Here is a 22,609-nt window from a genome sequence, read left to right as displayed (position 1 = left end):
GTTGGCAGTCTGATGGGTTGGTTCAATAAATGCAGTTTAGGAGCCGCAAAAATAGTTATTTTGTTTCAAGGTTGGATTACACCTCGGGTTCTTTTAGCAATAAATTTTATACACCTCCAACCTATACATCTAGGGGCGTCAGTCTAAATTCTAATGGTTAGACATATTTTCAGTGAAGTACAACATTCTTATTTTTTAGAAGTGATGTCGTGTGTCAGACAAGACAGACAAGGGGACATGGAGCTTAGAAGAAGTCAGGGAACGTCTATAGAGCAAAAACAAATCTAGAATGCTAGAAAAAAAAACTAGAATGTCCGATGACATTCCTGCATCAATGCAATCTTTCCTTCACCGGTCTGGACACTTTGTCTGCACTCAATAATACCATTGTCCAAACAATTATCAACAAGGCGGGGACGACAGCGCCGTTTAGAGCTGTTAAGATTACATAAACTTGAGAGATTTTCTTGTTAAAAGACTGAAATCAATGAGAGGCTTAGCTAATGGCATTGGAAGATCTTCTACTTGTCGATAGCACTTAGGAACTGACAGTATCCCTGACATGCTCAGACACAATTCCCGTTAATGACTCCTCTTTTTTTGTACTTTTTTTTCCATTTTGCCTCCATTCTGGAAGTCGTCTGAACATGGCGTCTCCTATTCTGTTGACAACCAGTTTGGTAACCCCTTCCATGCCATCTGTGGCTTGATACATCCTTATGGAATTCCATGAAAAAAGTGATTGGAAAGTGTAACCTTCAAAGTATCAACTTTTGATTCAGAAGCTTCTGGTGGTTTGTAGCTGGCGACACTGGTTACTAAATCCCACGGAAGCAGCCATCTTCATCTGAAGGATCAGTCCACCCCGTTAAGTTATTTCCCCATGGTAAAGTTACTGAGTTTTCCTCCCACCCGTAAAGAGGGAGAGAACTTCCCTGCCCAGTTGGCTGGCATTCCGTACGGGTCACTGTCAGAGCTGTCTTAATGCTGATGTTTTAATTAAGTCTCATTTATTAAAGGCTTCTCGGGTACTTACTGATGAGTGTACGGATGTGCTGAGTTTGCGTGAATTACCACAGCGTGAGGGCAGGGGTACTGAACCTGCCCTTTTTTAGCGAGGTCTCTGCTTCAAGACGAAGAGTGATTCTGGAATGAGACAGGCGCTAATGTGTTACAGGAGAGGCGCCCACTTAATGAAATAAGACTAATTAATTGGGTTTCACGGTACAAGGCTGGAGCTGTGGCCATAAATAGCAGTGCGGACTGTCAAAACCAAGATCCGGATCTATGAAGTAAGAGGTGCTGACAATGTCTGGTTCTATTATTAACAATAAAGCAAGGAAAATGTATTAATACGTCTGCAGCAGTGAAACAATATGAATGAATGGGTTTATGGTCGGAATAGGATGTGTATAGACATGGAGGGGCAGGGGTAGATTTTACACCTGCCAACTTTTCTCCATAAAAATTGCTAAACAAGGCACATGTCTGATGAACACAGTGCATTTCCGTCTGTGCCTAGAAGAGGGAATGGTCTGTATTCACTCAGAGCTTAGTTGTCGTGAGATGAAAACGTTGCTAGCATTAAGAGGGGTCCGCTTCACCTGCAGGACCTGCCTGAGGTCGGCCATGGAGAATATATAGGTAAACAGGTGAGCGGTCGGCCGGTATCCGTCTCTCTGCAACAAAACTGATACATGACATGTTTTCTTCCAATAAAGGACATTAACATTAGCTTCAAGCTGCGACCAATGAGCCGTACGTTCCAACATTTCAGACCCACGATCAAACAATGTAATAGGAGCCATTTTTATACACGTCCAACGTGTGATTATCATTTTCAGAGCAAAGGGAGGTGGGGGGAAGGGGACTGAAACACCAGATATTTCCAAAAAGGCAAGCTGGGCATCACTTTTTCCGGCAATCGGCTAATTCTTAACCTCTGGTTTGTAGAAAGGAGAAAAGACCAAGACTCTGCATTATATTCTTAAAGCAGTTGTAGGCAGTGCAGCAATCTGGGGGGCCCCTAGGCATGTGCGTGATAGAGAGGCTGTCATGGATTAAGTATCAGTACATTTTATTTGGGGGGGGCATAATGGGTGGAGACACTGATAAGCAAAGATATAAAAGAAGTATTTTAGGGCGATGCCGCTGAAAGCACTTTAACCGGCGCAGAACTGTAAATGCAACATTTGGATCACTCTGTACATCCTTGAAAGCATTTCAAATATTTTCAAATCAAAGCTCTATAAAACTTCACTTACCGGCTTATCTGCAAATCTCCAGCACGTAAAAAAAGAAAACAGAGCAGGGAGGGGGAATCGCAAAACTAATTAAACATATCTCAGAGATTTAAACAGCGGCAGAACATTGAAACAAATTGTTTCAGTAATTTAAGGTCACAGAGAACTCATCGGCTGAAGACTTCACAACGGCTCAATTACCCGCATTAAATATCTGGCTTCATTATGTTGTTCTAGACGTTCTGCACCGTTCGTAGTCCTCCCAGGGTAGAGATATAACAGAAGAAGCCTAATCTTTCTACATTATTTATATGAAATATAGAACACGTTCCTATCGACGATTTAGGTTCTTACACGTTTTTATTAAAAAACATTACTAAATGCTTTTGGCGAACCTTGCTTATCTTAAGGGCAGCAAGGCCTATGGAGAACAATTACTGATTTAGCGTAGGATAGGGGGTCCCCGATGAGATGTTTCGTAGGGAGGACAAATCTGTAGATAAGAAACCGCGGGCTTTCATTTTAATAGGTTACATAAATATTACAGGTCTTATGAAATGCAGCCTGATCCTGCAACCTGCAATATCGAAGGCACTAGACTTCCTAGCGGTTCTGTGCATTAATCATCATTTTTAGAGCTGGTGACCTATTCCTTATTGGAAAAAGCAGACCCCGGGGGCGTTTTCACGAATGTCATTTTGTCCCACTCTTACTTCCCTCCTGGTCTGAATTTAGGGACACTCCAGCCATCATTTGTACTTTAATGCATATGAGAGTTGAGTGGTCCACTTACATTTATGTGGTGTCCTCCTTAAGAATACTTTTTTGGGGCCACTTCAAGGAGCCAATCGGTGGTGAGAATTGTCAGACCACAGAGGAGAAAACAAACACATATAAAAGTTAGGGCTGCAACTAACGATTATTTTAATAATCGATTAATCAGCCGATTATTTTTTCGATTAATCGATTAATCGGATTAAAAAAAACAATATTTAATAATTTAATGAAATGCCCTGCACCCACCCACACTCTGCCCCATCAGTTTCCCACCCGGCAATCTCTCTCTCTCTCTCTCTCTCTCTCTCTCTCTCTCTCTCTCTCTCTCTCTCTCTCTCTCTCTCTCTCTCTCTCTCTCTGTACCTCCGCTACCGCAACGTTCAACCGCAAAACTTTATTCAAATCTTCATCGTTCACGCGCGTCACATCCGTCATTACGTAACTTCAAGCAGACGGACACTACAGAGCTCTGCAGCAGAAACGGGGGAACGCTGGCGGAGGTAAGTGAAAGGAGCCGAGCGCTCCAACGACGAATCCATCACTCGATTAATCGATAACGGAAATCGTCGACAACGATTCCCGTTATCGATTATTATCGATTTTATCGATTCGTTGTTTCAGGTCTAATAAAAGTACTCCTACGGTAAATGTTTTTTGGCGAGGGTTATTAGGACGTTATACTGTCTCTTTAATTCTAGGCCAATGTTACTCAACGAGAGAGCAACTCATAGGGTCAGTTGCCCAGGAGAACAAACAGCTTCTTAAATTTCTATGCTCCCACATCAGCTGAGGGCTTTCTTTATGTATAGTGAACCCGTATGTCCAATTGTGCCTCTTAGTTTACTGAACCTGATGGTATTTTTAAAAACCATAATGAGCCCAAATATTTTGTTAGATCGAAATCTATTAGCCCTGTTAAGGCTCCCCCTCTCCAAGGCTGCGGGGTCAAATAATTAATTTCTTTTAAATCAGTTAGTAGATTATCAGAAGGTAATCTAACTCCAGTGCTGTGCCTAAAACACAGTCCCGGTGCGGTGAAGTTTAATCTGCCTCTTGCTAATGCTTGGGGTTTATCGCTGTGGACTCGTAAATAGAGCCCCTTTTGTATTTTGCTGCTCAGCTAGTAAAAGGCTGCAAAGAGAGAAGTCTCCATGACAAGCCTGCCAATTCTTACATGCAAATCCATCTCATAACAGTCCCGAGCTGGAACTCGGTATCGGGGGCTTTTGAAGTTCCCTTACGGGCAACAGTAAATGCATCTATTCAGGGCGATTCCCACCCACTAAGAATTTTGGAAACCATGCAGAGAGGTGGCCTTAACAAGACTACCCCAACCGGCTAACAAATCATCAGTAGGAACGGCCAAAAATACTCCTTTAAATCACGTGGATCTTATTTGGATTCCGGATACACTGACCTGGGGGCCAGGAGACATTTAAAACAAATAATAAGAAGCAAATAATGTGGTTTCCGCAATCTACTGTTTTGGGCTATGAACCTTGCGTCTCTACCAGCTACATTTTGGCAACCACTGCTAAATGTTCTGCAGGAAAGGAAGCCTGAAGTTATTTTTTTACCTTTGGTAAAAAAAAAATACATAAAAACAAAAAATTCCCCAAGGTCTTTTCTGTCTATTGGGATATAAGTTCTTGTTTTTACATTCTGATCCAACATTGTAACAAAATTAAAAAATAAAATAGCCAATCCGTATCAGAATCGCACAGAAGGTACGCTGATGCCCCGAGTTTGCTCAATATATTCCACAACTCAAAAAAGTGACCCCCTGCTGTGTTTCACACCCTGCTTCGCCCCTCAGTTTGTCATTTAACGTTCGATTTTTATCCCTCTCCCAAAGCAGTGGCGTCTGATGCCACATAAATCCCAGAGAAAATATTCCATCCTAACCAATCTTCTGTATGATTTCTTTTTTCTGCCCCCAAATCTAAGGGAAAATGAATTCCCCCAAATACATGGTGACCCCACAGATCTTCCGATTCCACAGGAGTGGTGTCTGTTCTGTTTAAAATTTCTAAAATAATTGAATACCTCAGTCCCACGAAATGACTCCAATGCTGAAGTTCCACCAGCAATGTTACCGGCAGATTATTTTTATTAGATGAGGATCTTTCCTTTTAAGACTGTGAGGTGGAAAGAATTAGAAACATAATATTCTCTCAGTAATATCTGCGCTGTGACTAGTCAATAAGCTGAAAGGTTTTCTATGATGTCTGGATAGCAGCGAGGCTGTTACTGTGAAATTTAGAGCGATTTTCTAAAATATTCATTTTACAAGAAGTCATCCGTTTTGTAGTCTTCGCATTTTCTGTCCTTATTACAAACTTCTTGGGAGCCCCAACTGCCCTCTTCTCTTCTAGAGAGGATTCATCCGTTCCTCAGACATCCAGAAAGCCTGTTCACAGAGGAAGGCTATGAACGTCCAGCCCGTGGGGATATCTGGGCCAAATGTACCTAACTATATGCCAGCCCAAAAACACAATGGACACGCAGACAACTCCAAATATTAACACACGTTGAGCACTTCTATCCAGACAAAAGAAACTGTACAGGTAGAAAACCCACTGAAGGAACATAGCAAGGATCAAGCCATAGAGGGTGCTCTCAAAAAGACGAGCTGCATTTTATTTTAGATAACTGTAGCCACATGTGTCACAGAGATCGGAGCCTGGTGACATGAAGCAGCTCATTAGCGACACGATTCTGGGCCACCAATGAAACTATCTTTATTGGTTCACGTACATTATCGTTCTGCCACCGGTAGCATGTCACACCGTGCTGGACGGTGGCCTGGAGGATGTGGAGACATTTAGATTCTGGCAACGGCTGAAAGTCACAGAATTCTAGAGTTTTTAAAATGACCACAAAGCTTCCATTTGAAAATCAATTTCCTAGCAATATCTATCTATCGGTTCTAACATCCTGAAACATTGTATGTGAAATTTTGTGGCATCCCATATCTGTTTCTTTATTCTTTTTTAAAGCGCACACAATTCTAACGTTCATTTGGCCGGATGCCTTGATACACAGGCTGCTCACATTCTGAAATAACCAGCGATAGCGCACAAGGGAAATGTTACATTACCCAGCAATGTCAGAAAACGAGCCTATATAAATCAAAATAATAACATTTCAGCTTGCAGATTCCCCACGTTCCCCTTTCCCTTTTACTGACATATACTTCATCTGTCTGGGTTCTGTAAAACACATTTGCGTTATCAGCTGAGCTTCCATATGCAAAGGACCGATAATTCTATATTAAAAAGAAATCATTTTTAACCTCCAGTCATTCCGCAGCTGGAGCAGAGAAGGGGGAAGTAGCAGAATTCAATGTAAAATGTGATTAAATCATTTATTAGGCTCCGTGTTAGTAGTGTGAAGATGATGGAGGTGATCGGAATATTTACATAGCAGAGACTGGCACTCCAGCTGCTGTAGACCACAACTCCCAGGATGCTCACTTCTAAGCTAATTTACATACAGGAGATATTTACATAAACTTTCGGACAGGAGCCCTTTTTATTCTTTTCCTGGCTTGATTTATTCTGGTGAATATCCTAGCGGCTCATTTACGTACCAAGCTGGATGTGGAAATCAAATACTTGAAATGTGTGATACTTTGTCTCGAGATTCCAGGTTAATCAGAGACTTGGAACAATACGGTGCTGAAAAACACTTTATCGGTATCATCTCCCAAGAATTTACTGGAGACGGCTCAGTGAGAACAGAACTTAAATGATTAAGGCCTCATCCAACATATGTATAGAGACTAACACATGGCGGGCATCCGAGAGAACATCTGTATATCTGTACACATTCGGCCATAACATAAACAGGCCAAGGGCTGTGTATACAGGAAGTGAGGAACAGCCTCAGACACACAATGTCATCCAAATATAAATCAGTATTACAAGGAACACACCCAACGTAGAGGTCGAGGACAACACAGACTTCCCTCGTCTCTTCCTTTTCTATCTATATGTTCAAGAATCTGACACCAAAGGCTATCGTTCTAAAATGGAATGGTGACCCCACAGATCCAGTGATTGGCTGATGCTTATGGCCTTCAGTATTTACCAACCTGTGCTAGGTGTTATATACATCACATGTGGTCTATGGACCAGCAAATACTTGTAAGGTTATAGATGGTGGTGGTCAGGATAATGCCAGTATGACAAATAGCAGGTAGAATCGGGAGGAAAAGGTTTCTGAAGCAGAACTTTGGACTTTGTATTCAATTGAAACTATTACTAGAAATTACATAGATGTATGGCCCAGTCCTTCAGGTTTGGTCTGAGGATTGTGGGCGTTCCAGTCCCAGAATAGGTGACTCTCTTCCTACCATGCATCAGTTAATATCAAGAGTTGGCACCGAGCCGCACCGTCCCTAAAAGTGTCACAAGCTGTACCGTCCCTAAAAGTGTCACAAGCTGTAATTGACGGATAGACTCAGAGTTCTGCTAACGCCTTTAACATCCCATCTGTTCTCACAGCCCGGCACACATGAAGACATGAGCCCATTACAGCTTCCAATTAGCCGGAGCAATTTTACAATTAGACAATTGATTTAACAATGGATTATGTCAGACTAAAGTGATGGGAGATTTGTGAGGCTGTGAGAAAAAAAGGTCAGACAGCGCCTTAAGTTACAGAACATGTCTAGAAACCTTTACTTGTATTTAGTTTTTACTTTGTGCGCTTCCATAGAGCATGGTTATATGTGCTTTATGTCACAGCTACTAGGACTCAAACCTGGATTTTTAAATGCAATTAGAATAACTTTTTCAGAGTTGTAAGACCTCCAGGGGGTGCTGCCTAGCGGCGTAGATTAAGCAGCGTCCGAAACCACACAAATATCTTCTCATCGGTTTCCTATATAGACTATTCCTGCAGGTTACTCATAGTTCCAGATTATGATCTAAGTGCCCTCAAAATTACGATGCTGGTTCAGGATCATGACCACAAAGATTTATGCAAAGTAGCCAAGGGTCTGTTAGAGTGTCAGCTCTTTTGAACAGGGCTCTGCTTAACATTAGCCCATGTCTTACACTAGTACTGTTTGCCCATGCACGGAGGGGTAGAATGTATTTTTTAGTGGTGGGTTGAAATGTCCTTATAGATCTCGGTTTCTCATTTAAGTAGGACATATTTGCTACATGCTTTTTTCATTTTAAACTTCAGCATCTATAGTATGCAGAATGATGAAGGTAATTAAAATAATTTCACCCTTTCCACAAATTCCTCCGCAGAATTGTTTTGGACAAATCCAATTGACCTCCTGTACCCGACGCGATGTATCTTATTTCTTCCCCCCTGTGCTCCTTATCCCTGGCGGCCCAAATCAGGCTGATCTTACTGTACGAGTCGCTGATACAGAGTAACAGCCTGTAATATTTCACCAAGTTCCCGAGAGAGCCAAATGTTTCAAGATAAATTACCGATTCGTAGCATTAGCAAATCGAGCTAATTATCTGAGGTGCCCTGGGCTCTGGATGTCAACTCCAGTTTTCTTTCATTATATGAAGTGCTAATGGCGTGTTTTGTGATCTGAGCGGGAGGAGGTTTGGGTCTCTGATAATTCGGGTTTCCTCGTGCCTTGAAGTGTATGAGAGTATTACCTCACCAGCTCGAATCACATACAATTACTGCAGCCATCAGCCTCACAAATTGCACAACTACATAACTTCTTCATGTCTCTCTGTGTTAAACAAACGCGAGCAGAGTCGGAAATTGCCTGGTCACAACATCTCTGAACCCGGGACCAAATTGTTCCCTCTTTGTGTTACAGAATCTAACATTACACAACCGTCTGATACACTGCAATCGCACGAGTACCGACAGACTGCAATCGCACGAGTACCGACAGACTGCAATCGCACGAGTACCGACAGACTGCAATCGCACGAGTACCGACAGACTGAAATCGCACGAGTACCGACAGACTGCAATCGCACGAGTACCGACAGACTGCAATCGCACGAGTACCGATAGACTGCAATCGCACGAGTACCAATGCATTGTAATCGCACAAATAACCATATACTGCAATCGTACGAGTAATGATACACTGCAATCGCACGAGTACCGACAGACTGCAATCGGCTGAGTACCGATAGACTGCAATCGCACGAGTATCGACAGACTGCAATCGCACGAGTATCGACAGACTGCAATCGCACGAGTACCAATGCACTGTAATCGCACGAGTACCGATAGACTGCAATTGCACGAGTACCAATGCATTGTAATCGCACAAATAACGATAGACTACAATTGCACGAGTACCGATAGACTGCAATCACACTAAAATAAAACATGCGGTTAGTGTCAGATTATAGATTATCACCCAAGGGATACACTCCCCTCTTATAATAAAAATATTTTATATAGCACCATCATATTCTGCAGGGTTGTACAATGGGTACTCTTGCTTACATGTTATGGTAGGATGCTTACATGCTAGCACGGGTGCCCCCAATGTGCCTATGCCTAGAGGCCCCTCTTAATCTGGCACTGTCTGTGTGGTCCAAAGAGCTTACATTCATTCCCAGGTAGGTCAAGCTACCAGCCCCTTTTAATGCACCAAACTTAAACATTTACGTTTCCTGTGGCTTTTCCCCTAGGGGTGGGTAATGTATACCCAGAGCGAGGGGCTCTGTAGACTCTATGCCTATGGAAGCACTGCCTCAGTTCACTGTATCGCTATGAAAATACATTCTTCAGTGTTTTATCATGTTTTGGATCCATTAGAACATCTTAAAGTAGTCTCCAGTGTTCTATTTTATTGAAAACTAAACAGTCATTTTCCTGGTTGTAGATTGCGTTTGAACATGAATAATTAACCCAGTATTCCCGCAGTTTTTGAATTTCAAGTTTCAGCCTAATCTGTAAAAGCCACGTCAGTAACCAGATGAAAACATTGCCATAATGCTGCCTCTCACAGGCTTCCAGCTGGCTCGGCTCGTATTTTTTTATGCAAACTTGGAGGTTGAATAAAATAATTTCACAGTGTGTCCCGCTGTGTTTCATTAGTGTCATTACAGAATTAGTCATTCTCCCTTTCACGCAGCAAATAGCTTTCTGTGGCTTAATAGAACATGTTCCGTGATTTTAAAAAACATTCCATGGTGTAAAACTGTGGATCATTTGTAAAAATATATAAATCTATAAAGAAACTAGCATTTTATTCCATAGCGACATTTTCCAGAGAATCTCGGAAGAGTTGACAAGGTAAATACGTACGTGTTGGTACAAAGGGGGAGCTGCCAGTTTTAATGGCTGTATATTTTTGGGGTCATTGTAAAATCCAAAATTGTAAAACAAAAAAAAGAGTCTACTTAAAGCGTGTGTTTTAGCTTCTGAGGCAATTAGTATTAACACTGAAACATCCCACCAGGTTACAAGTCCAAAGACCTGGATGGAAGGCCATGAGCATTGGCCATTCATGAAGCGGTTTGTAAAAAAAACTATGGTGGCCCAAAAAAGCAAAAATACCCATTCACTCCCTGTCATCCACACCTTGCTTCATTCATAATGAGTTTGGCTGATGGAACAAGGGGACTTTGCTATTCCACAAGCAGCTCAGAGTCCTGTTGATCTTGGCCAAGTCGAGAAGACGGAAGGTTTTCTACAGAACGAGGCTCATTATGAACTTGACATGAACTTTGGTTATTCCAAGCTTTATGGGACGCATGCAGCAGATTAAATGCACTGCATCGGCAGGGTCCCAGTTAGAGGTCAAACGCTGAGTCCAAGGGGCATGTGCTTCATTAGGACTCCCAACACCTAATGATGAAATTGAAACCCACCCCAAGTTTGGTTATTATGTCCCAAGTCCTTAATGTGCGTTTACACAAGGAAAAACATACAAAATGTCCACAACAATTACATAGGCCACAGGTCCTTTTGTAAAATTGTTATTTCGTCTCGTGTGAGGATCTCCACATCATCATCGAGGTTCACCTCTGTACACGTGTTCTAAAATTAGTCACGTAGTTAACTCAGTAAAAGAATCATAAAATACTGAAGCCGCAATGTTCACATCCTCTGCTCCGTGTAACGTCCCGTTCCAGTGTTTAGTTCATTTGATTTAAATGGAGATTTATTTATAAATAAGACAAACATTTCCTAGTTTGATGTACTTGAGATTTATACTGATGTTCCAGTAAAGCCACATCATTATTAATGGCATCTTTTATTTATAAATCACAAAAATATCATGTCGTTTTATCACAATCATAACCCTAAAAATTGTGGTTGGTCTTCAGAAGGTCAAAAATAACAACTACTTAGAAATTGTATCCAGATATTAGAAAATTACCAAAAGCAGATGCTGAAATAAAACATTTCCATTTACTACACGAGCCGATAATGAAACACAGATCTACTGCGAAAATGACGAGTGATCCTTATGTACAAACTGTTTTTACTCTATGAACACATTCTTCTTTCTTTTTTTCTCCATAGAGAGTTAATGCCGAGGACTCTGGACGGTCAAGTCACGATGGAGAAGACTCCCAGCTATTTTGTCACCAAGGAGGCTCCGGCCAGAATCTCCGCCATGTCCAAGGACGCCAAGTTGATCGTGGTGGTGAGAGATCCAGTGACCAGAGTTATATCTGACTACACCCAGACGTTGTCTAAACGGCCAGACATCCCTACGTTCGAGGCTTTAACTTTCAAAAACAGGACTACGGGTCTCATCGACACAACGTGGAGCGCCATCCAGATAGGGATTTACGCCAAGCACTTGGAGAACTGGCTACTCGACTTCCCTATCGGTCAGATGCTGTTTGTAAGTGGGGAGAGACTCATTACGGACCCGGCCGGGGAACTTGGGCGCGTCCAGGACTTTCTAGGACTCAAGAGGATTATTACCGACAAACATTTTTATTTCAACAAGACAAAGGGCTTCCCGTGTTTAAAAAAGGCAGAGGGGAGCAGCAAGCCCCACTGTCTGGGCAAAACGAAGGGTAGGACTCACCCCAACATCAACCCCGAAGTGGTCAAAAGATTACGAGAATTCTACAGACCCTTCAATATGAAGTTCTACCAGATGACCGGACATGATTTTGGCTGGGATTATTAGGAGAATAAATATAATATATGCCTATATATTTTTCTTTACATACACAGATTTGGGGAGGGGGCATTTAGCACCTTCTGGAAAATATTGTCTTCCCAAGTACAGATGTATTTCAACAATATCACAATCATCTTATTTTTTTTCTTGTTATATAATTGGTTATTTTATTTGTTTCCAAAACCAAGTGGGAATGGGAAATGCTAATTGATGTTTGTATGCCTTAAATCTAAAATTATTGCAGCAAATAAAATTTGGTATATTTTATCAGTACTCAGACTAATAAAAATATTTCCTGTAATAACATTAAATGGTGAAATATTGAAGTTAGAGGCAAATTACAAATGCTTGGTTTACAAATCTTACATATAAAAATCAATGATGGTCAGTTTGTGGTAAAATGGGGTTTTTAAAACCGATTTAGCAATTACATTTTTTTTTATGATAAAACAAAAAGAAATTTGAGACACTATGTAAATCACAAAATGTATTGAAAAGACCAGTTTTCAGTAAAACTAATTTTGGAAGAGAAAATAAAACTTCTTAATATCATTTTTTTAAAATGTAATATTCATAAAGCCCAGAAATTATCTTGGTTTTTGTTTTTTCTGTGTAGAACAATTATAGCATTTTGTTTACAGACTGGAAGGTTCACACATTGTAGATGGTTTGGTTGTCTACAGTAGAATTTCAGACAGTGTGATACCTCCACTAAGATGGATAAAACAAATACTGGAGTAGAATTTTTGGATATTTATATATGACAGGTGAGTGTCATTTGATTTTTTTATATTTCATTTTAGATTTGCATCTAAAGTGCCTTATTTTTGGAAGGTAACAAAATTCCATGAGAATGACCAGTTGCCGACCTCTGGCAAATTATATTGGACAACCTCAACATAGTCATGTCATTTTTGTAATTGCATTATGGCCATTCTAGCCAACAGAGAATACGGCCACCCATCGTCACGTACGAGTGCAGAGAATGCTTTTATGTATTCCTAAATTAATTGCAAGCCCACTGGGCTAACGCTGGAGACTCTAGAATTCACTAGTGGAGAGTTTAGGTAGGTAGTTTGGATTTGAACAGAATAAAGGTTGAATCCTAGTTACTCGCCATCCTCTTATGTCATTACAGGTTTGAAACATTGTGGAATTTGTCTAAGGCAGGAAAGTTTTATGACGAAAAAGAGATTTAAAATGTATCAACCTATTCTAGAAAGTAAGTATCTGTATCAGAATGTATACCACACCTTCACTGAACGAGCATAGTTAATTATTGTTTTGGAAATTAGTTTTTTTCTACCCCATTCTAAAGTGGCATCAAATAAACTCTATATTTAAAGACCCGGATTGGTCACATGAGGTTTTTGTTTTATATTGTTCTAGCGATAACCGTTTTGACTTCTTGAGTTGTTCCAGCAATGGTTATAAAGATTAAATGCTAAATTAGCTTCACACCAATTCACTGTTCATTCTGGCACTTAAGAAATGAGGATATATTGTCTTCGTTTTTAAAGTCGATAAAAATCATCTAAGTCGGCCTTTATTGCCTTGACGCCGGACACAGCGGTGTCCACTCAGGTCTCAGAAGAGATGGTGGACCATGAATCCGCCGACAGCAAGGGGCTTAGAAAAATCAGCAAAAGTGAAGTTTACAAGAAGATTCATCATATACGAGGCAACAAAAGAGCACTTTAATTGTCTTGTTACTCACGGAACGCGGTGTAATAAGGATCCATTAGTCTGCTGAACACATCTTTGCTGGTAAATTGTTTTAATGTGTAAAAATTGCGGGTGTCTTATTACAGGAAAGCCTTTTGTTTTTTTGGCTTTTAGCAAAGTGGTACTTTGAGCAAATCTATAAAATACGACCAGCAGAACCCACAGGTATTAAGGTGCTGCTACAATAATTTGGAACGATTGTCCAGCACACAAATAAATTGCTTTGGGGGAAAACGCAAGACACAAGAAACTAAATGAGTTTTGACTTGAAGTTCTAACGTTCTCAACAAATTAAACTTGCTGACAATATACATTCTCCGTGATGTCATGGCTCGTTTTACAAACCCCTGAGCTCAGCAGAGTTTAAATTTGAGTTTCTTCCCTCCTACAAATACAGGACAGCGACATGGAATGAGAGACGGGGGTATATACTAAGGTAATACTCCCATAGGGGTAGGCAGAACGCATCTTGGCCCAACTGGCTTCAAAGTTTTAATTGAATTGAAACACTTGGTGAATTCATGGGAACCCAAGACCCTCGTCAGTTGCGCTTGATTAGTAAGTTGAATCCTTTTTCTACTCTTGGTTTAATTGCTGATATGAAAAACCCAACTGTCCAAACCTTGCCTGCCTTAAAAGCCAAAACCTTTAGTTTCAATGTTACGCCTCTCACTTTCAACCCCTGCACCCACCACAGGAAACCTGTCCCATGTATCCACCACCTAACACCAACCAATATGTGCACAACATCACCACAAACGTGAAGCTGGAAATGTTGCACGGCACAGAGCTCTGCCAGTATGGACTTCATCCTATAGAAATGCAAAGCATGAAACTTTCCTTTCAAAGATAAGTCCTGCGGACACTCGCAGGATCTAACGACGGGTCTACAAAAGAGTATAAGAATTTATACGATAAAGGTAACATTACTGAAATCATGTATTAACCAAACCCTATCACTTGACGGAGATGAACAGATTTATTTCACTTTAACAAACTGTCAACAGGCCAGACAAAAGTATGATGTATAAGATCATGCTACTGTACTTGCTGGAATAAGATTTACCTTGTGGGCAAAACATGTAAATGTAGCATTTTTTCAGCAAGTGAGCTTTTTATCTCTAAACATGTTGTTATATGGACTGTATGAAATATACCGTCAGGACTGTGAGCATACAGTCAGTGAGGGGTTAAGTGCTTCTTTTTAGCATGCCCCAGAAAATAACTAATTCTATTTGTCTTTTCCCTTTGTTCTCTCTAAGTGATCATCTCCTTGTGATCAGCATTTCTTTTCTTGGCAATCCGCCTTCACTTATTTATGACAAACATATGCATTGCATATGGACACGGTGGAGAGGCAGAGATGTGTATCAGTCTACCAGCAGACTAAATGAAACTATAAGGGGGAAAAAAACAGAAAAACTCAATATGTCTTCAATTCTCTATGCCATAAAACAGGTTATTGTTTTCAGGGAAAGGGGCAGTTATGAAGAACATTACTTTTGATGTGTAATGACTGCATAATGGGCCAATATAATAATATCTTTTTAACATTCCTTCAGTCCTAATAACCATCTTTCTTTTGTCTGTTACAACGTATCGTGTTCAGCATCATTCTGTGAATTCCGTTCCATATGGTTCAGAGCAGCAATGCATGTTCCCTTTGAATAAATAAACCGTGATTTGGAACTTATGAGCCTTTATTGAAATCTGCTTTGTCCCAGCCGCAAAGTTAACAACTGACGAGCTTTGAGAACTAAAATCAGTAGCCTTGGGGTCTAGAAAACTAGAGAAAAAAAATCAACAGCTAAGTTCTTCCTGCTTGAATCGTTCAGCCGCCGTCAGATCATATGGTTAATATAGAGGAATATAGAGGATTTGCTGTTGTTTGAAATTCAGGAAATAAAATCCATCTAGCGTGCACATCCAGACCGCGTGCCAAGCATGCAAAGACTCCGACGGAACGTGAAGCTATAAAGATCTTATTTATTGGATACAATAATATAACATTCGATGCAATCTAGCCCATCAAAAAATAGAATTGGCTTATAACAAAACAATCTCTATTTTAAGACATTTCTTTCAAACTAGAGCTTTTTGTTGTTGTTGTTACAATAAGAGATTGTCCTAAAGCACTGACGTTACCTTTTGGTTGAAACGCTGTTCTGTTTTAGATTATAAATTCCTAAAGGCAGGCGACAACTATGTGAATCGTGTTTACTTTAACTCCCTTGTATCAAGCGGTGTATCCACAGGGGTGGGAAGGAGGGGGCAGCTTCAGCTCAGGTACCCTTGGAGTCCCCGGAGACCTGTCGCCTTCCACCCCCTAGTGGGTAGTTTAGTAGCAGCAGGATCCAACGCAGACCTCGGGGAACTGGGGGGCATTGTTACGGCCCCTTACATGTTTTTACACTTGTGTTGACAAGTACAAAAATTACAATTAAAAAAAAAATAACGTTTACGTTATCCAATTTTTATATTTTCTGGACAACTCTCACATGATGTTTAAAAATGGTTGCAAGGGTTAAAAATGTCCACTCCTGGACCACCCAGCGGAGATTCTTGTGAAGGAGAAAAGATGATGATGATGGTCTTTTTTGCTATATTTGGTTAATTTTTTGGCAATTCACTGTTACATTCACGGGCACGTTTGAGACGAGCATTAAAAACCCCTAAAAATGATAACTGCACTTCTGTAGGATACTCAGGAGTCACGATGTCACTTCCATGTGCAGCCATCTAACACTTGTGATCGCTTCGCTCATGTGCGACTCTTGTTTGGCCATAAAACAGGCATTCCACAAGGACACCACCAGATCCAGTACAATTCCATGGCTGTTTAATGGATGGTGTTTAATTATTTAAAAATCTGACTGTGAATGATGGGTCTAAAACGTGGCTGGAGAATTTGCCAGGACAAACATGTTGGGAATGACAGCATCTGAGCCATTGATCAAAGTCCTTCCCTGTAAGGATCTAATAGGACATGAAATCCCAAACAGCTGCCAAGGCCAAGTTGATGTTCAGTTGTTTGACAAGCTGTCGGCACGGCACGCCATTCACAACACACAGATAGCAAAACAAGTTCTTTGCCAGTGTGGTCTGATTAAAAGCCCGGGGTGTGAAACATTCTCAAAAATAAGATTCTACTAATCCTGTGTGTATGAGATGGAGCAGTATAATGCAGGAAGGAGCGCCATCTCACCGCTGTATCGGCTATGTATTAGGAAGGGACAACTAGGTCCTCCTGGAAGAAGGTTAGACCGTTCATAATGCGTTGTTTCTTTTGCCTCACCCTAACTCAGAAACTCATCGATTCTTGAGCTTTATAGTATTGCCAATGTTGCTGTATCAAAGCAAATGGCAAATTGTTCCAAGTCAATACACGATGGTGAGGGTTTCGCATGTCACGGTCTGGAATTCTACGAGACTTGATGAGCTCCTGAGGTTGCAGATGCCCCGAGCGTCACTGGCTCGTGGCCTTAATGGGAATTGTCAGCTGATGAAAGTTCCCATTCACGACCCCCATGAAATGTCACATTACTGAAACAGAATGCACAGTGGCTCGAGTCTAAACACAAGGGGGTCCGCGCTCTGCAGTCTTCTTTCCCCAGGGGCAGTTTGAGGATCTCGATTAGCAGGGGCGATTTCCTGTGCTTGCATCAAAGCCGGTTTCTGTAAACAGTATGAAGTTTAAATGACTCTTCAGCTCTTGATTTGGGGACTGAGAGAAAGCCACAGAGCCGTTTCTAAGGCACTTTTCTCTTGCTAAATGAAATGCCTGTTGTATCAGGGCTCCATATTACATTTCAGCTCTTTAAACCTGATTATAACGTGTGCTCAAGTTGCTCACAGGAGTTGATTGGGTATACATTGAAATGCAGCGCATTGCGACTCTAGTTCCTACTTGTAGATTTTAATACCAGTGAAGAACATACTTGAAAGTTATTTGTAAATTCAAAGCCTTTTAAACTTCCTGCTAGCGTAACAAACAGCGTCCTTCCGAGATTTGATTATAAACCAGAACAGACCACTTCTCCAATATGCATAGGATTCCGGTTTCCCTTGTCAGACCCTCATCTGCTGCTCTGGGTCCATACAAAAAAACTTAAACACATGCTTAAAATCCGTTTTATGAGTAAATCCCACCTCATCCCCACTTCATCTGCCGGTTCCATAGATATCCCCTTAACTTTAATGTTTAACAAATAAAATAGTCTAATTGTTTGCCTTAGACTGAAATCTCCCAGGGATACATTTTATGAGAGACGGCTCGTCAGCAAATGTACTGAAATTATTAGGGTAATTACTCAGGAGAGGGAAAATCTTATTAAATATGTATATACTTTTTAATCTTTTCTGAGCCAGAGTATCTTACAATCCCCAAAAAAAGTTTTGGAATGTTTAGGTTTGTTCAATAAAGTATGATTTATTTAAGAATTTCTCATAAACTTAATGATTAAGGGACTTTCTATTCTAATTTTTGGGTACCATTGTGTAAAGAAAGATTAAATGCCGGTATTGCGAACTGTGTCTGAAACTTCCAAGACAGGGAAAGCATTATTTTGACCCGGGGACGCAGGGGGATAGTTGTACAGTCCTTTTCACTTGGCTGCCCACTTTTAAAATGATAACACCCGCTTGTAATGAAATAAGACAGATGCTTTGAGTACAAAGCAAATACAAGAAGTGTGTCCCCTGGGGGCCCCGAGTGCTAAATAAATAATCAGGACTCCGCCAGAGCAAACACGTGGGTGGGGGGTACGCCAACCTCATAAATAAATAAGGAGTCTTTTATTTAGCGGAGCTCTGTATTGTGTGTTACTAAAGGGAATTTCTTCATGTAGATCCAACAGCGATCATCATTAGAACATTAATCAGGTTTCTGAGCGAGCAAGACCCCCTTTCTACATTAACCTCTTCACCGCCAGCCAAGGCAAACATATCGATTAGCCCATTTGTAAAGGGATGTGCAGCTTCGTGTGTGTCCCGGGAAGCCATCTCAAAAACATAAGTCTGCTTTGAATGAATTATAAAATGTAAAAGAACAAAATGTGAATATTTTTGGCTCTGTACATACATATATACACGTAGCTATATATAGAGAGAGAAAGAGACTGGTTGTGTAGGGATAAAATCTTGGGCATCATAGAGCGCAGTGATAACTTTTTTATTGAGCAAGTTCTTTTATTTTTATAGCCAACTAGTATTAGAGGTCGATGTGGAGAACTCTACTAAAAGTGCGGACTGGAAGACCTCAGAGCTTTCTTCTTCTTTCTTGGCTTGAGTTGGAGGTCAAGAGATATTTGACAAACGGCATCCTTTACCTGCACCGTATGGCATAAAATATACAGAGTGTAATCTCAGAGCCTTTGATCAAAACACTCGGGACGGAATAACTGTGTACAGAGGCCATCCCGGGAGATTGCTGTATTGCGTATCACAAGCAGTGAAAAGATAAAGATGATACATATAAGAAACTAAGTGATCCAAAGCAAACGGAGGAAGATGACAGTTATAAGAGCTATGATTCAGACGAAGTTACAGCAATAACATCTTTCTGAGCTAACGTGAAAAGAAATTGCAACTGCGGGGCAAGGGAAGGCGAAGTCCATCTCGGGTGCACCCTTTACACGCAGGGTTTGAATGTAGTATTTTAGATTAAAAATAAGATGTGCTGGAATAAAGAAGATGTAGTAACAAATAAGTCAGGTTTTTTCCCCCCTATGATCTATAACCGCTGCATCATGTTCCTGACGAGGACAAATAAACGGTATAAACATACCATATGCAGCCGTAAAAACTGGAAAGGCTGTGATCTCTGTATAGGAATCCCAGACCGGTAAGCCTGGCACCGGATACTGATTAACAGCACAATCATGGGGGGGAAGGATTGGACATGTTGGCCACTGTTTGAATTTAGAAAATGTAGAGAATGCCCAAGAAGCAAATGAGGACGATGAGGGTCTTCTGAGAATATTTTGGGGTCTTCCAACCACTTCAATATTTACCCCCTAACTGATCCCTCCTATGAACCGTTTTTGTCCTGGTAATATTTCATTCTGCTTCCTAACCCTTTTATGACGTTTTTAATTTGTAACGGTATATAGATATAATTCACTGCCTAATGCAGCACTAATTCCCTTTGTTTTACCAGAACCGCCGGCTTTGGCATTGCAGAAATGTTGTTCCCCTTGTGTAAGGGTGTTACGAATGAATTATGGGAACGTTTTCCATGCAAATCATGATTTTACGTAAATGTAGAAAAATCCCAGAGGAAAACGAAATGTAAATTCTAATGTTTGGAAACATCTGACTTTGTCCTATAAATTCATATTTACCAACACAGAGGTTAATGTTACAATACAGAATGTGCAGCTTTCTGTGCAACTGTAATAATCAACAGCAACAGCCAATCCTAAACCACTCCATGTATCATGTGACACAGCTAAGCCAATCCACTAAAATACCTTAATTCTAACACTCTCTGATATCATTGGACCGGCGTAACTCAAATGCAAACTTCTCCAAGACAACCCCGAATGATGAATAATGCGGATTTCTGCTTTATTTATAAATTTTTCAGCAAAAATACTGTTTTTTTCCAACTCAAAAGGAAAAAAGAGGGATAATTCCAGTTTGAAGTGCAAATTCGGACCAATCACCGTGGAAATCCATAGATCCAAAATATCAGCTCAGAGCGAGCCCCTGAAAATCCCCGCTGACTCTATCTACAAGGTTGTACAAGGGCCGTTTCTTTCTTGTTTCATGTGCCACTGATTTAATAAACCTTTAACTGTCAGCAAGCATTACACACGATCCGTATAAGCTTCTGTGTTTGCTAATATGATTGCAGGATCCTAGGGAACATTACTGTATAATGGCATTTCATATCATTCCTCCCGAAGTAATACCAAGGGACAAGATAATGAGAAAGCCATTTAGTCCCAAGATCACAGGCTGGTGAATAAAAGATGCACATTTTGTCAGAGTTAAAATGTTTCCGTACGCATCAGAGGTTGTTAGTGAAATTGTAAAGAAGAAATCGGTGTTGAAATATTTATTCACTGACGGGCAATTCAGGCAAATAGCACATCAAGCGGCGTTAAAAAACGCTAATCTGTGTTCACATCCATTCAGGACGAGCCCTTCCACCGTTCAGAGGCTGGGAATAGCTATTCCGTCGAGGGCTGTGCGAAGCGGTTCCTCTTGCTCCTTTCCAGGTTCATGTCTGACTCTGGGTCTATTAAAGCTGTTTTTCATGGGGAGGACGCTGGTCTGTAGGAATCGCTCGTCTTGATGCCAGGGATGATGTTAGACTGGGGCTTCTTATGATGGGATATGACTTAAATACCCCAAAACAAAATGGAACACTTACAAGTTCCTTCTAATATGTCTAGCCAGGGGAGGGCTATCAAGGGGGCAGGGGAAGAAATAACCCCCTGTGCTGCTCTTCTAATGAAGCTTTTTTGTGTGTTTTACCTGCAGTTCTACATACAGCCACAAGGTGGACATGAGTAACTTTAGGGATCATTTACTACCAACAAGGTCCTTTACATGCTCCTTTCATGGAATGTTCTACAAAGACTCTTTTGCTGAATGAGTGTTTTGCGCTACCGGATATTCAGTAGATACGTTTTTAGGCCCGTATGTTACTGGGTCATTGGTACCAACCCTCCCCTGTAGGTAGCAGTGTCTTATACACAGATTAAACTGGTGCAGCTTAAGTCCCCCAGTGATCTCAGCAGAGCGGAGGGGCAAATCCCACCCCAAGTACAGGTAATTCTGTAAAATATTCACACAATAGTCATCTGGAAAAAATAGCCTTTTTTATACAGCATCTATGACAAAACTGTGAAATAATATATTTTCCTTAGTGTAGCTGCCCATTGAGTGACTCAGTCTCCGTGTATAATGGAGCTAAAACAGCAGCAACATAAATGCTCTTTACATTGCCAGTGCGTAAAAGTATTGTAATGTATAAATGAAGATTTACAAGAGGCAAATGAGAGCCGTGTCTTTCCTGTACTGGCAAAGGTTTCAGTATGTAAGTGCATGCTTGGCCGCGGGACCATCAAACGACTTCAGTCAAACTGGCCAGATCCACGTAAGGATGCCATAAATTATACCGCGTGTTTCACATTATTATACCGCGTCTGCATGCACCAGAACCTTATGTCATAAGAGTCGCGGCTGCCAAGACTAATACAGGACATGGGTTTAAACGGCGTACAGAGGCTGAAACACACAGAACTTTGTATCCAGGTGTCTGTTTGGAGTCTAATGCTATTTGTATGGATACAATCACAGCGTGGAAGGCTTGCGCTGTACTTTAGAGTTCTAGAGCAGGAGGGTAACGTTCTCTGGTGCTGAGATTTCCCAGGCTGGGGGACTCGCTGCCATGTTAGCTGGAACATGTACTGTACGCTCAGGTTCCAGAAGGGAAACCTTAGAATCAGCGCATGGACTTCCCCGTGTCCTCCAGGGAGTTTTCTCACAGCATTTCACTTCTGGCATCGCTCGGTAATTTGCGAGCACCGGGAAACTCTCTGCTAGTAAGCGAGGGATCAGGATTCACAATCGCAGAGCGACGCATTTTATTAGGCATGCTGTTTTTCCAAGACCTAGGCAGGAATAGTATACACCCGATCCGTAATGGCTGCATAAAAATATAATTTCTCAGGTTTTTCCTGCAAACCTGTTCCTATAATAAACGGGTTCATCATACGAGTCGCGAAAAACATCCGCGACCGACCACAATATTACG

At 41.1% G+C, this 22,609-nt stretch overlaps 1 protein-coding gene across 1 annotated transcript in view; it reads left to right on the top strand.

Moving 5' to 3' along the window:
* The window catches only part of LOC128471998 (heparan sulfate glucosamine 3-O-sulfotransferase 3A1-like), a 31,368-nt gene extending 18,978 nt beyond the window's left edge, over nucleotides 1–12,390 (top strand). The window contains exon 2 of the mRNA XM_053453986.1: nucleotides 11,502–12,390. Within this exon, the coding sequence (XP_053309961.1) occupies nucleotides 11,502–12,123 (622 nt within the window). The 3' untranslated portion in view covers nucleotides 12,124–12,390. The remainder of the gene's footprint in view (nucleotides 1–11,501) is intronic.
* Nucleotides 12,391–22,609: the final 10,219 nt, after the last annotated feature.

The sequence above is a fragment of the Spea bombifrons genome, chromosome 13, assembly GCF_027358695.1.
Source record: "Spea bombifrons isolate aSpeBom1 chromosome 13, aSpeBom1.2.pri, whole genome shotgun sequence".
Lineage (NCBI taxonomy): Eukaryota > Metazoa > Chordata > Amphibia > Anura > Pelobatidae > Spea > Spea bombifrons.
The sequence above is the reverse complement of the archived record's forward strand: the minus strand, read 5'-3'. Positions and strand labels throughout refer to the sequence as shown.